Genomic DNA, 15960 nt, shown 5'->3' with positions numbered 1-15960 from the left:
TCTGAAGGCTGTGGAAAGAGCCCTTTTCGACCTCTTCTAGCTCCTGGTGGTTGCCAACAATCCTTGGTCTTCCTCAGGTTGCACCTACATCACTCCAGCCCTCGCTCCGTCATCAGGGGGCGTCCTGTGTTGTGTGTGTTTGTGTGTGTGTGTCCAAATTTCTTTCTTTTTTAAAGACACAAATTACTGGATTAGGGCGAGTCTGACTCCAGCATGACCCCCTCTAGTTAATTACACCTGCAAAGACTCCATTTCCATCACATGTACTGGGGAGTAATGACTTAAATTTATCTGGGGCCGGGGTGGGGGGTAACACAATTCAACCCAGCACAGTGATCAGTCTCTAGTCTTCTACTACTGTCACGCAACGTGTGATCTATGGGGCATGTGAATGGCCCTGAGGATTTTCTTACAAGGCAGATTCTGATTTGTAAGTCTGGGATGGGGCCCCAGATTCTTTGTTTCTACCATACAGATTTACCTTCTACCATTCCCACCTGGGTACCACCCAAACTCAGCCCTCGATGATCCCAAAATACCCCCACCGTGATCTCCCAGACCAAGCTCTCTCTGGACTACTGCAATAGCTTCCTGTCCCTGCTTTCTCTGTGTTAAAAAACAAAACAAAATAACAGGGGTGCCTGGTTGGTCCAGTTGGTAAAGCAGGCAACTCTTGATCTTGAGGTTATAAGTTCGAGCCCCAAGTTGAGGGTAGGTTACTTTAAAAAAAAAAAAATCTTTGAAAACAAATCAAATCCAACCAAGTAAATTTGAAGTTTTACTGGCTTTATTAAATGGTGCAGGAATGTGATGAACATGTGCCCCTGAATTTTTCTTTTTAACATCTCCAGTCCATCCTCTACCCTTACTAGACTAGTATTGTTACCTACGACATGAGCCTACTCCTCATTGAGCTACAAACAGAAACTGTACCATGTGGTTGCCTCACAAGGTTACTTTATTTGTACAAACAAGGACATTGTGGGGAATGACTTTCAAAGACTTGACTCCCCAAAGAAGGAGAAGCAGGACCCTTTTATTAGGCTTTGTCATGAGTATTCAGAGGGGATTTGACCATTATAATGAGGCTAAAGCGCTTTCTGAATCATCTGTGCAGGCCATCATCCTCAAATGTTTCTTTTTCTGTTCCAACAGCTTGTTAGTTTCTCTCTAAAAAGTCTCACAGGCAGAAGCTTCTAGGAGTTTCCTGGTTCAGGAGGTCAGTCCTAAGTTCAGAGGGTCAGGCCAGTGACAGTATTTTAAAAGTATAAACAGCTACAACTTTGCTTAAAACCCTCACATCGGGGGCACCTGGGTGGCTCAGTGGATTAAACGTCTGTCTTCAGCTCAGGTCATGATCCCAGGGTCCTGGGATCAAGTCCCACATTGGGCTCCCAGCCCAGCGGGGAGTCTGCTGCTCCCTCTCCCTCTGCTCCTCTCCCTGCTTGTGTGCATGCTTTCTCTCTCTTTCTTTCCCAAAACCACACACAAACCCTCTCACATTGCCTTGTGTTTACAATAAAATCCAAGCTTTAAACCTTGACAGGCAGAGACCTGAAGCTCTAGCCTGGCCCTTGCCGCTCACCCCTCATGGCTGAGCTCCAACCACACTGGCTGGTTCTTTCTTTCCAGCTCTAGGGGCAGTGCACCCAGGGTCCCCTCCACCTGCATGGGGAGCTTCCAGGTCTTCACACGTGGTTCCTTACAGCCTTCAGGTTTCAACTCAAATGCCACCCACTCTGGGGGGCCTCCTTGGTCACCCCGTGTGCCTTTATCCCACAGGGGTGTTATGTCTCCCATTGCGCCAAGCCCACCCCAAACATTATTTTCCACCTCCACCCCCAATCTCTAAGTTCCCTAAGGGCCACGACACGAGGACACAGTAAGGGCTCAAAAAATGAGTGTGTGAAAGAAAGAAAATAAAAAAGAATTGAAGAGTGATTGGCGAAGGGGGATAGGGTGGCTGGGTGATGGACATTGGGGAGGGTATGTGTTGTGGTGAGTGTTGCGTGTTGTGTAAGACTGATGAATCACAGACCTGCACCCCTGAACAAATAATAGATTGTAAGTTAATAATACAGTGTTTTTTACAAAAGAATGATTGGCAAAACCTCAAGGGCACGGATGTTGTTTGGGTCTTTATTTTTATTTTTATTTATTTATTTATTTTTAGAGATTATTTATTTATTTATTTGACAGAGATCACAAGTAGGCAGAGAGCCAGGCAGAAAAAGAGGAGGAAGCAGGCTCCCTGCTGAGCAGAGAGCCTGAGGTGGGGCTCCATCTCAGGACCCCAAGATCATGACCTGAGCTGAAGGCAGAGGCCTTAACCTACTGAGCCACCCAGGCGCCCCTGGGTCTTTATTTTTAAACCTCTCTTTGAAAGTGGCTGGCCGCAGTGTAGGCATGAGCAAGTTACCTTTCACCAGTTTAGACAGGTGGTGGAAATGAGAGCAAGGCCAACGGGCGCCCAGCCAGCAGGGGGCGCCCGAGCTCTCCCTGGCCCCTCCCGAGCTCCGCCCCGGCCCCCGCGCCCTATGTCCCGCCTCCGCGCGTCACCAGGCATGTCCCCCCCACTTCCGGTTTGGGGAGCTGAGCGCTTGGTGCTTCCGGTGCTGCCGCGTGGGGCTCTTTGGCCTGGAAGCCGTCGCCATGGCGGTCTTTGCTGGCCCGGCCAAGCCGTTCCTGTCGCTAAACCCGCAGGAAGAGGCCAAGTTTCAGAAGGAGGTGGCGCAGGCTCGTCGGCGCGCAACCCAGGTGAGCAGCCACCGCGGGTCGGACTGAGAGAGGAGGGGGCAGACAGGTCCGCTACCTCCAGCGACTCCCAGGGTGGGCCGCAGACCTCATGAACTTGAAGGCCAAGATCTCTGAGACCGAGAGGGTTATGCTGATAGGGAGATGGGGTTTAGCCGTGTAGGCCTTAGGGTCCTCTTGTGGAAATACGGAGGAGGTAATTGGTATGATGCAAGAGGAGGGCCAGCTGTAGGGAATGGACTCTGATACCGCAAATCATCCTCCGGTTAGAGATGCCACTCCTCTGCTTTGCACCCGAATTTGGGAGGGTTGTTTGCCAGGTTGGTGATTTTGGAGGTCTTCAAAGACAAACTTTGCAGAGTTCCATTTACTGACTAGGGCCTCTGGCATCAGGTTTTATTCGCCTTGTTTTGTTTGTTTGTTTAGCAAAAACACATGTTTGGGGGCGCCTGGGTGGCTCAGTGGGTTAAAGCCTCTGCTCAGGTCGTGATCCCAGATTCTTGGGATCCAATCACACATCAGGCTCTTTGCTCGACAGGGAGCCTGCTTCCCCCTCTCTCTTTGCCTGCCTCTCTGCCTGCTTGTGATCTCTGTCTGTCAAATAAATAAATAAAATCTTAAAAAAAAACACACACGTGTTTGGAAAAGTTAAAAGTGCTTGTTATGGAAGGCGAGAGCGTGATGACTGAGGGGCTGACAGGTTGGTGGACACTGAAATTGTCTCGAAATTGTTGGGTTAGGTGGTTGTGAGTCAACTGTGATGTGCAGGCAAAGTTGAAGGGTACGTTTATGTGGAGTTTGACCAGAAGATTTGAAATGATGTGTTCAAAGATTTACTTGCCTATCCATTGGTTCATCATGTAGTTGATTGAGCGTTTCCAGGGTTCTGGGTGCTGCAGTACAGGCTAAGACAATCCACCCCTTGACCATTGTCCTCCTGAAGAGGTAGACACCTAATTTTTCAGTTACTATTCTGTAAGTGAAAAAACGGGGAAGGTTTTTGATCTTTTGTCTTGTACCGAGAGAGAGGGGTTTTGCAGGTTGTGTTGCAATGTGATTTTTTTTTTAATTAACATTCGCATGTACCTGGTCTATATGTCTTCAGCGTCAGGAGAAAGAAAAACTGACTCCTGGAGTAATCTACGTGGGCCACTTACCTCCAGCACTTTACGAAACCCAGATCCGGGCATATTTCTCCCAGTTTGGCACTGTTACAAAATTCAGACTGTCCAGAAGTAAACGGGTAAGATTAAATTAGATTGTTTTGTTTCTTACAAGTATATGAGATTTGACAGTTTATAGAGTGATCATATATTGTTTGTCACAGTTCATTTCAGAAAAGGGGGTGGGTAAGATTTCGAACCTGAAACTGTGAAAAGAGGAAAATCAGTGTTACTGTATATGTTTGTTTTACTATTAAAATTGCCCCAAATCTTCAAATTAAATTGATAATCATGGTAAATGAGTCATACTTATTCTGAGGCTACTAAGCCAGGAATAGATGAACTTCTGTTTGAGAAGCAATTACGAACATCTTGTATTAGCCTCTGGCACAGGCATCCCTATAATAGCAAAGGTTTGTATAGTGCGTAGTTAAGAACAAGGCTATTGGAACCAGACCATGTAGGTTTGAGCCCTGGCTGTACAGGTCACTAGTTATGTGACCTTAGACAAATTATGTAATTTCTCTATGTTTCCGTTTTCTAGTCTGTAAAGTATGAATAAAATACTATCCACCTCATAGGAGAACATAATCAAAGATTAAACAAGGTAACAAACGCAGAGTTCTTAGAACAATACCTGATAACAGTAAACCCTTTATAAATGTTACCGTTATATTGAACCTACCTCCTAATGAAGAAAACATTTGTATGGTTGGTTTCCGAAGTAGAAGAATGGCCACTTTATTTTCTTCCCTGCACGCATCCAGTTTTGGTTGTAACCATAGACCTCTCACTGTTGGAATCTGTTTTTTCTTGATACAGTTTTCCCACATTTTATCAAAGTTGAATTTTATATTTGGTATGTGAGGAGATAGGGTATGCATCCATCATATGCTAGTTATAAAGTCACAGATACTCATGTCAAAGCAACATGTTAGCATTAAAGAGAATTTTAGATTTAAAATGCCCTAGTATCTCTTCCATCCTAACCAAAATAACATTTTTTCTGTATTCCTTCCCTTATTTTTCCATTTCCCTTTCCCTATTTATAATGGTTGCATATTATGTGGGTGAGATATTTTAAACATCCTAAAGTCCGCTAGAGTATTTAGTGTCTGTTTGGTAATCCGCCATTCACTTTTATCAGATATCAACTTGATCTCACACTTGTTTCAGATATTTGTTCTTTAAGAAATAAATTATAGGTAGACTTAAGGTCCCTTTTGTACCCTTCCCAGTCCTCTTCATTTTCTCCCCATGTCCAGGGACCTAGTATTCGTGAATCCAGTGCTCTTCATTACTTTGTGTTTTTAAATTTTTACGATGTGTTCGTCCATGAATGAATATATGTTGTGTATTTAAATCAACATTTTATCATTCTTTAACTGAATTTTTTCATTAACAATCTATTTAGAATTTTATCCATGAAACATTTATTGTTGTTGCTGTGTTCCTTTGCTTGAATATATTAAAGCTTATCCATCTTCTTCTTGAATATTAGGGTTTTAGTTTTGTTTGGGGGGGGTTGTTTGTTTACAGTTTTTCTGTGTTATCAGTGAATCTACTAGGAACATTCTTTGTGCGGGTATAGGCATACTCTTCTGGAATAGTAAATCCTGGGGGTGCTCAGTTGGTTAAGCATCTGCCTTTGGCTCAGGTCATGATCCCAGGGTCATGGGATCAAGCCCCATGCCTAGCTCCTTGCTCAGCAGGAAGCCTGCTTCTCCCTTTCCCCTGTGCTCCTGCTATGTCTCTCTCGAATAAAGTCTTCTTAAAAAAATAAATGAATAAAATTCTCTGGACTTTGGACCCACTATAAGAAATAAGTTTTATAGCACAAGCCTGTACACACGTATATGTATGTAAAGATAATTGAAATAAGTCATAAGGCAGTACTTAACCTTTCTATTTAGATTTTTTTAATGCTTTTCTGACCCACTAAATTGATTTTGTTGCCTTCTTAAAGGTCACATTCAGAGTTTGAAAACTACTGCTTTACAGAATATCCTCATCCTCAGAGTCACTGAGTATAGAATGCTCATGGTTTCTGTATCTGCCTTACTCTGTGACACTTGTAACATTATGTGTGTGTTGGCCATTAGAACTCCCATCTTCTATGAATTGCCTGTTCACATGTTTTCCCTTTCTTATTGTTGTCTTTTCTGAAAACTTTTTTTCTGCATTTTCTGGGACGTTATTTTGTAAATGTTTTCCCAAATTACAATATAGCCATTGTTTTCCTCAGTTTTATATTTGGAAAATGTTTCAAGGCTACAAGCAGGTAGAAAGAACATTATGAACATCTCTGCCCCTCGCCTAGATTCACGTGTTACTAACATCCTGACACATTACCTTCATCTCTCTACTTGTCCTCTAGAACACTTCATTGTTTTGCTGAGCCTTTTGAAGAAAGTGATAGTCATAATACTTTAACACTAAATACTTCATCATAAATTTAAGAATAGAACATTGTCTATGTAACAACAGTATAGTAGTTTATAATGTACCGTCCCTCTGCATACATCCTCAGTAGTCCCAAAATGTCTTTAGTTATTCTCTACCCATTCTGGAATCCAGTCGAGGTTCATGCATTGTATTTGGTTCTAGCTTTTCAGCCTATCTATAACAATCTTCTTGCCCATTTTTGCTTAATTGTTTTGCTTTTCTTGACATTGGCTTTTTTGAAGAGTGCAGGTCAGTTGTCTTATAGAAAGCTTGCTGCTTAAGGAGATGCACTAAAATTTACCATGTCCAGCATTGCTGTTGCATAATAAAAATTTCCCCCTCCCACCCCAGTTTTGACTGTTAGCTCAGTACTTTCAGCATTCTGGGATTACTAGGTAAAATAAGTAAACGTGTTTGGATTTTTTTTTTTTTTCTTTTTTAAATCTCTATACCCAACATGGGGCTCAAATTTAACAACCTCTGAGATTAAGAGTCACATGCTCTATCAACTGAGCCAGCCAGGTGCTCCTGGCTTTTAGTTTTGGTTTTGGTTTTTTGTTTCTTTGTTTAGTCACTTGACGTGTATTTTTAAATCCCTTCTCAGAAGGTTTATATCAGTTAATTATGTGGTACAGTAAGTTTAGTATCACAGTGTGTCTCTTCTACTCCACCATCTTTCCCCTCCCTATTTAGAGAGAGGAGTATAAAGAATTTTCGGGCTTACAAATTTTTACCAAAATCCTCTTGTTGCAGATAATTAAACAGTGGGCGTGTCCACGTTGCTAGTTAGTGGCACGGTTGGTGCTAGAAATGAGCCTTCTGATCATTGGATGTTTTCTATTTCCATAATCTGTATTACCAGTTTTTATCCATTTCCAAAAATATGCCTAAATGTAAAATTGTGAAAGATTCCCATTATTACTAATAATTAGAACCGCAGGGTGGAAATAGTTTTTCCTCCCCTCCTAGGTTTTCTGGCTGGGACCCTGTAAACTTAATGTCCTGCTTTTAGGCAAATGGAGGAGGGCAAAGGGCTTTTTTGTTGTTTACTACTTCCAGTTGCTTTCAGCTTAAAGTCATCCTTATGCCAACGTGGAATATTTGGAGATGGCATATTCTGCCACCCTACAGGAACATTTGTGCTCTTGACAGACTTTGTGTAGAACATTTATGAATTATTTCTTCATAGCAACCCTGTGAGAGTGATTATTTTGTCCCCATTTAATAGAATGAAAAACTGAGGTTTATTGTTACTTGCCTAATTGTCACAGCTGCGTTCCAAACTTGGGCATTTGGATGCTAGAACCCATGCTCTTATTACTAAGGTGAAAAAATCCACTATGTTGTGCTGAGGGCAGGAATCTAGGACATGTATTTCAGAAGATGTTGACAGCGTCCCTTTGCCATCAGTTATGGAGATGATCAGTTATTAGTAAACATGAAAATGAACACGTTATTTTATTCATTAGCTTTGCAACACCGGGGACTTAGTTTCTTTCCAATTCTTGTATATAAAGTGAGAATTAGATGACCTGGATTGTTTGCAAAATATCACACTATCTGCTGGGCATTGTGAATACATGAATAAAATGACTATCAGTGAAATTGTAATGAGTAAAGGACTGTGGGCCTTACCAGATGTGATAAATTACCTTACCAGATGTGGGCCTTACCTTCCTGTGGTAAATTCCAGCTGCATTGGTAATGTATTTATCATGTAATCAAAATTCTAGGAATACCTCAAAATCAGGGCATGTCCTGCCTATTTTGGATCTTTTCTTTCTAATATATTTCATTTTCACATAATCTTTACACCCAGTGTGAAGCTCAAACTCACAATCCCAAGATCAAGAGTTGCATGCTGTACTGACTGAGCCAGCCAGGCACCCCAGATCTGATCTTTTCCCATAACAGCCCTTGCACAGTGCACTGAAGTTAGAATAATGTTACTCAGTAATGGGGCTAATGTACATTATTTAAATTAATGACATTTTAGGACTTTCCAGACCCATTAAAATTTAATCATTCTACTTTTTGTGGTGGGTTTTCCATTGCAGACTGGAAATAGTAAAGGCTATGCCTTTGTGGAGTTTGCATCTGAAGATGTTGCCAAGATAGTTGCCGACACGATGAACAACTACCTTTTTGGTGAAAGACTCTTAAAGTGTAAGTGCTTTTCTCTTACCTGTGGGATTGTGTGGTTGCCTCCTGCTGGTGCATGGCTCTGCTGAGAAGGACAGATTGCTTAGCTCCTTGGATGTCCCACTTCGTCTCTGGGATGATTCTCCGAAGTATTTAAGTGCAAGGATATAAGCGCATTTTCTAGAATTTTAAAACCTCTCACTTCCAGAGTGAGAGCCGTTTTAACGCTAAGATGGAATTGGGACAAGTTACTATATTGGCAGAGCAACTGACCTGTCTCTAATGGGATATGGAAGGCTTCCCTGAGGAGGTATCATTTCGGTTGACACCTAAAGATTAGATAGGAGTGAGCCAGGGGAAGGAAATTATCATCCCTGGCTTAATGGGACAGCTAAAAAACCAGAGGTGACTAACCGTACTTAGTTGCCTGTGAAGGAATGTGAGGAGAATAAGAGATAGAGGAGGTCAGGTTACTGAAGGCCTTAAAAATCTGGGAGTTGATAGGGGCACCGGTGGCTCAGTCGTTGAATGTCTGCCTGAGATTGAGCCCCACATCTGTCTCCCTGCTCAGCAGGAGGCCTGCTTCTCCCTCTCCCACTCCCCCTGCTTGTGTTCCCTCTCTTGCTGTCTTTCTCTGTCAAATAAATAAAGTCTTTAAAAAATCTGGGAGATGAGAATATATCCTGAGGGCAGTGAAAAGGCACCAATAGATTCTAGATAGGATAACATTAAAGGCAAGAAATCACATTTGAGAGTCCATCTAAATGACGTTGGCTGCAGCTCTTTCACAGGAGAAACTATGAGGAGTAGAGGGGAGACAACACCAGCTTAGTTTATTCTACAGAAAGTGGAGCTGCCTACTCTGCATTCCCAGAGCTTCCCTGTCTGTAGCTCAGTGCCTCTGGAGGCAGAGTTAACTTTTGGCTTCTCTGTGCTGATGGTGGAGTGTGTGACCATACCAGGTTTCCAAACCACAGACATGTGTTCAGGTAGCTGATGAGCTGCCACATAGCATCTCTCTCTTTCTGTTCCTGTTGCCGTGACAGAATCCCAGTGGCCTCATGAGGTCATGGGTTCATTTCACACATAGAAATCATGGCTCTTGCCAGGAGGAAATGAGCCAAATAGGTGGCCCAAGATGTGTCAGGGGACCACATCGGTAGGATCAGTGCTCTGCTGTATCTGACTCGGAAAGATCACAAAAAAGGTTCTGAACCCTGATAGGAGTTCAGATGGAAGATTAGCCTCATTGTCCTTTTTTTTTTATTCCCTGAATGGAAGTAGTGTATTTTGGAGGCGAGCCCAGGGAAATACAGGTAGGGAGTAGAGAAGTGAGAGGAGAAGGAAGTTGTTGAGGGTGTGTTAGCAAGCACATTACCTCTCAGGCAGCTGGGCTCCATCCTGCCGGGTAACACAGGGAGACAGATTTATTCTATCTGACAGGCAAGGGAACTGGGGTATTTATCTACCAACTCCCCATCCGTCATTGGTTGAGGGTTGATGTAAGTGTTTTGGCCTGCCTTGCACATGGTCGCAGTGTTCTTTCATAGCCTGAAAAGGGCCCTTAAGCAGAGAGCTAGAGATAAGCGGTAAGCTAGCTGAGTCCTAGAGAGGTACGCAGAGATGAGGTAGAAATTGATTCCTTGTGCTACAGCAGGTCGCACAGCCTGATACCCTGCTAGCTAGCTTCTCAGTGTCTTGACACCACCAGGACATTCCTTTATACGACTCCTCTTGTTCATTTACATGTTTCTAGCTCCTGGAACAGTTCTTGGCATTTTTTAAGTAGATACTTAATAATAATTGTTGGTTGTATGCCTTTCTTTTAGGTCCCTAATTTATTGTTTCAGTCTTCTCCATGTAAACGGGAGACATCATCTTGATGTTGTGGAGGGGGCTGATGCTGGTGAAAACTTCAAAATCTCTCTGCCATTTGGTTGAAAACTTCTTTCTTTCTTTTAAATGTAGGTCATTTTATACCACCCGAAAAAGTACACGAAGAACTTTTTAGAGAGTGGCATGTTCCATTTAAAAAGCCATCATATCCAGCAGTGAAACGGTATAATCAGAATCGGACCCTTCTTCAAAAGCTACAGATGGAGGAGCGATTTAAAAAGAAGGAAAAATTACTCAGGAAGAAATTAGCTAAAAAAGGAATTGATTATGATTTTCCTTCACTGGTAAATACTGCTTCCCAAAATGTTTTTTGTATTTTTTCTTGGGGTGGGCTTTGTACCTCATTGACTATAAAACATATTTACAGTTTTATACATAAAGTGTCTCGCCCAGTGTTCATCATGTGCTAGGCCTTGCCTAAATTTTTGAAACACCGCATTATAGGTTCTTTTTCCCCCCACTAAAGATTTTTATTTATTTATTTTAGAGAGAGTGCACACAAGTTGTGGGGTGGAAGGGGGTGAGAAGCAGATGCCCTGCTGTGCAGGGAGCTCAGTTTCAGGACCCCAAGATCGTGACCTGAGCTGAAGGCAAATGCTTAACCAACTGCGTTCCCGTTTACGCACCTGCACTGTAGGTCCTTTCTAAAAGTTAGAGCAGATCCTATGATCTCCATTATACAGAAGAGGAAGCTCTTGAAAGGAATTAGCTTAGAGTGCCTGGGTGGCTCAGTTGGTTATCCACCAACAACCCATGGGAACCATGTGGGAGCTGGGATGATGAAGCTGGAAAACAGGCATTCGAGAAGGCTTCTCAGTAGCCCATTTGCTGCTTTGTGTGAAAGCCCTGCTTCGTGATCTAATCCTGAACTTGCCCAGACTGGGGCCTACCTTTTCACATTCTTCTAGTACACATTTCTGATTCAGCTTTCTGTGTGGCCAGCTCCAGGTTTTGGCCCCACTTCAACCTCTGCAGCCTGTGCCCATTCCTTAGTTAGGCCCCCCTTCCAGTTTTGCCCTTAAGATCGTGCGTTTTGCTTTTTAAATTGAAATGCTGTGTCATTTGAGGATAATTTACTGATGATATGTGTAAGGCTCTAATGGTAAGTTAAAAATGTAAATATGCAAGATTGCCAGTTCATTTTTTTATGTTCATTTAAGATTTTACATAAAAAGGAGAAAAGAAATGCTTCAAACACTGGTCTTCAGAAATCTACAAATAGCCAGGTAAAATTTTATTTATTTGTCGTATTACATGCCAGATATTAGGAAAAGATAAATTGGGAAATATATTCAGGACTACTATTGCTGATAAACATGCAGATTGATGAAGTCTCTTAAAATTTATTTAAGGTCTTATCAAAGAAGAAGAAGAAGAAAAAGGTTTCAAAGGTTTCACATACTCCTACCACTCCTGAGAAGACTGTGGATAGCCAGGTAAAATTGTTCTCAGTATTCTGGAAATGAGATGTTCTAAAAGTGATTTGAAAGAGGAAAAGCAGGGGCACCTGGCTGGCTTGGTTGGTGGATTTTGCAACTCGTAATCTCACGGCTGTGAGTACACCACGTTGGGTGTAGAGATTACTTTTAAAATAAATAACTTTTTTTAAAAAGATATTATTTGAGAGAGAGAACACAAGTTGTGGTAGGGGCAGAGGGAGAGGGAAAGCAAACACACACACACACACACACACACACACACACACACACCCCTATGTTGGGCTCAGTCGAGGACCCTGGGGGCAAAGGCAGACGCATAACTGACTAAGCCACCCTGGCAACCCAGTAGATACGTGGGGGGGGGGGGGGGGGGGGAAGGAAAACCAGTTGTGCTACTGGCACTTTACTAAAATTGCAGATTTTACCTTGTGATTGTTTTAGTAAATAATTACTGGTGATTTAGCAGACATAGTGAAGTTAGCAAAAATTATTGTGAGTTTACTGCATTGTTTCCCTTTCAGCAAAGTGACTGAGTCAGTAGGGAGAACTGAGGCTGCTATCTTTATAAATGTAGCAAGTTTGTTTTCTATCTAATAGCCTATAATGGAGTATATTGCGTGCAGCTGTCTCACCGAAAGGGGTAAACAAGCCTAAAATAACAGGGCAGGTGGGGTGGGGGTAAACTCATTCCTAATACCTTCCTATATTCCTGTATTACAACCTTTTACTTGTTGAATCCAGGGCCCCACGCCAGTTTGTACGCCAACATTTTTGGAGAAACGAAAATCTGAAGTGGCTAAGATGAATGTTGATGATAAAGATAATGAAATAGTTTTCAAACAGCCCATACCCAGTGTAAAAGAAGAAACACAAGAGACTCGGACACCTACACGTTCAAGAAAGAAAAGACGAAGGAAAAGCAATCAGTGATTCTGAATGTATTCTATTTCTTCTGAAAAATGTGGTTTTAGTGTGAGGGCTAATTCTTTGTATTTAACTAGCTGCAGTGGAGTGCAACCATTGACAAGATTCTTAGAGGAAAAACTGTCAGTTCAAGGCCGTACGGAAAGCCGTCAGTAGCTGGCTTACCTGCCCTTGCTGAGATGCGTGGGTGCCTAGCTTGCCGGAGCCGGGCTCACACTGCCTCTTTGTCCTGGTCTCTAGTTTTCTTTGCAGATTTCATAGCTGTCTTTAGTTACTCTGCCTGGATAAAAAAGTCACCATTTACTGCAGCTTTCCTTGTTAACCATCAAATAAAAAAAATAAAATCTTGACCATCTACATGGTTCTCTGTTGGGCGTGCACCTTTAACCCATAAGGGCACTTCAACGTTGTGTGCTTCAAACTCAAGTTACATTACATGGAGAGAGAAGTACATGTGTGTGATTACTTTTACCATGTTAAGTTAGTTTTTGATGGGTTAGCAAGATTTAATAACCCATCATTTTGTGTGTATCATGGATGTGGGAGTGTATTTCAAGAATCAGTGATCAGCAAATAAACTTTCTATAATTCATTTGTATGCAGATGGGACTTAGATTTTTTTTTTTAATTTAAATTCTAGTGTAATTAACATACAGTGTTATTTGGTAACCATTGGTTTTGTTCTCTATTGTTGAGAGTCTCTTTCATGGTTTGCCTCTTTTTTTTCCTCTCTCTTTGTTTATTTGTATTGTTTCTTAAATTCCATATATGAGTGAAATCATGTGGCATTTGTCTTTCTCTTGACTGACCTTTCTTAGAGCATAATACTCTTCTCTCCACCCATGTTGCAAGTGGCCAGATTTTGTTCTTTTTTTATGGCTCAGTAATATTCTGTTGTAAAGCCTTGGGTGTCTTGAAGTAAAATAGTAGGTTTTTGCCTCCTCAACTATTTTAAAGTTTTTTTTCTTTTTTTTAAAGATTTATTTATTTATTTATTTATTTGACAGACAGGGATCACAACTAGGCAGAGAGGCGGGCAGAGAGAGAGGAAGGGAAGCAGGCTCCATGCTGAGCAGAGAGCCTGATGTGGGGCTCGATCCCAGGAGCCTGGGATCATGACCTGAGCCAAAGGCAGAGGCTTTAACCCACTGAACCACCCAGGGGCTCCTATTTTAAAATTTCTGATACTCTTGAAATGTGTTTTCTTTTAGCTAATCTAGACTTACTAAAAATGCACATTGCCACTGAACATTTTCTCCTCCAGTGTTTGTTAAAAAATCTTTTAATAATGTACTGGACTGGGTGTCCTGATAGAAAATATAAACGAGAATTTGTTTCAAGTGTACAAAGAGCAGATTTTACCTCTAGAATAGTACCTGACATAGACTGTGTTCAGTATGGGGATGCGTGGGTGGCTCATTCAGTTAAGTGTCTGCCGTCAGCTCAGGTCGTGATCCCAGGGTCCTGGGATCGAGTCATGTGTCGGGCTCCCTGCTCAGCGAGACGCACACTCTCTGGCAAATAAAATCTAAAAAAAAAAAAAGAATGTCCAGGGGCGCCCGGGTGGCTCAGTGGGTTAAAGCCTCTGCCTTCGGCTCAGGTCATGATCTCAGGGTCCTGGGATCGAGCCCCGCATCGGGCTCTCTGCTCAGCGGGGAGCCTGCTTCCTCCTCTCTCTCTGCCTACTTGTGATCTCTGTCTGTCAAATAAATAAATAAAATCTTTAAAAAAAAAAAAAAAGAGTATGTCCAGTATGTACTTGTTGATTGAATAAGTAACAACTTCCCCTCTTTGAACCATTTCTCAGCTTTGCGGATCTGGGTGTCCCTCTGGTTTCCCCTTCTGGAAAAGCACCAGGGAAGTGTGTCAGTGCAGCCTCACATTTATCTCTCTGCAAAGAGCATGTGCACTCAAACTCACATGTTTATGTAGCAAGGTAAATTGAATAACCCTCTTCCCACCCTGCAAGTCATCCATCCACCCCATATAGGCATGGTACCATTCATCATCACTTAATGTGTAAATTATTTTTAAATGTGCCCTGGAGGGTCGCCTGGGTGGTTCAGTTGGTGAAGCGACCGCCTTTGGCTCAGGTCATGATCCCAAGGTCCTGGGATCAAGTCCCACATCAGGCTCCTTGCTCAGTAGGGAGCCTGCTTCTGCCTCTGCTGGCTGTTCTCCCTGCTTGTGCTCACTCTCTTGCTCTCTCTCTCTCTTGACAAATGAATAAATAATTTTTTTTTTTTAAAGTGCCCTGGAGCTGGGGGGTGGGTATGATTCCATCTTTAACATGTCATGACTGTGGATATTTTTTATAAGAAATAGAGCTGAGGGACGCCTGGGTGGCTCAGTTGGTTAAGCAGCTGCCTTCGGCTCAGGTCATGATCCCAGCGTCCTGGGATCGAGTCCCACCTCGGGCTCCTTGCTCATCAGGGAGCCTGCTTCTCCCTCTGCCTCTTCTGCCATTCTGTCTGCCTGTGCTCTCTCCCTCTCTCTCTCTGACAAATAAATTAAAAAAAAACTTTAAAAAAAAAAAAAAGAAATAGAGCTGAAATTATGTGGTTATAAAGAATATCTTAAAGAAAATTCGTCAGTGTGATGTGATTTTGATTTTTCAGATTTTGTAGTGAGAAAATCAGACTGGAATTGAGTGGAAGGTAAGTTTCTGCTAGTTAAATATAAAATTTTTGTAGTGATACGGCCCAAATAAGGTAAAAAGAGGGTACATTTAACACCAATCAGTATAACCAGGACTGTAAAAGACACTTTTTTTAAAATGGGAAGTGTTTACACTTGAGTATGTGGAAGCAAAAGTGTGCGTTGCTGTTATATATAATCAGCAAAGAGCTAAAGGAAAGAAGGAATGAATCCACAGACAAGTTTCAGACTGTATTTACCATAGATAAGGTGGCAAGTGAGCAGACCAGTGAGAAGTGAGGTTTTCTATTGCCAGCAGTACTTGGAATAGCGTGCGACCATGTCCAAGCCAACTTGTCGCTGTGACTGGAAGCGAGCCCTGGCTGATAAGTGGCAGGAGCTGGAAATCCAGATCATCTGTAGGAATTCTGAAGTCTCACTGTCCTGCCTCAGAGGCCATCTCGTTCCAGAACTGACCCAGAGCTGACCCCATGCAGTGACTGATGCGGGAGGCTGCTATCCTTTAACCTTGAGGGGTGTGTGTGTGTAGTTTTGTACAT

The 15960-nt window shown here is 42.4% G+C and overlaps 1 protein-coding gene across 1 annotated transcript; it reads left to right on the top strand.

Annotated features, from left to right (window-relative positions):
- The first annotated feature begins 2595 nt into the window (after positions 1–2595).
- On the top strand, positions 2596–13365 carry NIFK (nucleolar protein interacting with the FHA domain of MKI67). The gene is made up of 7 exons (XM_032840888.1): positions 2596–2757; positions 3860–3997; positions 8420–8528; positions 10473–10684; positions 11561–11626; positions 11753–11836; positions 12581–13365. Exons 1-7 carry the CDS (start codon positions 2653–2655, stop codon positions 12767–12769), a joined length of 903 nt encoding a protein of 300 aa, XP_032696779.1. The 5' UTR covers positions 2596–2652; the 3' UTR covers positions 12770–13365.
- The last annotated feature ends 2595 nt before the right edge of the window (positions 13366–15960 follow it).

Source organism: Lontra canadensis, unplaced genomic scaffold (assembly GCF_010015895.1).
Source record: "Lontra canadensis isolate GAN:19392208 unplaced genomic scaffold, GSC_riverotter_1.0 scaffold117, whole genome shotgun sequence".
NCBI classification, from domain to species: Eukaryota; Metazoa; Chordata; class Mammalia; order Carnivora; family Mustelidae; genus Lontra; species Lontra canadensis.
This window is presented reverse-complemented; position numbering and strand designations above follow the sequence as displayed.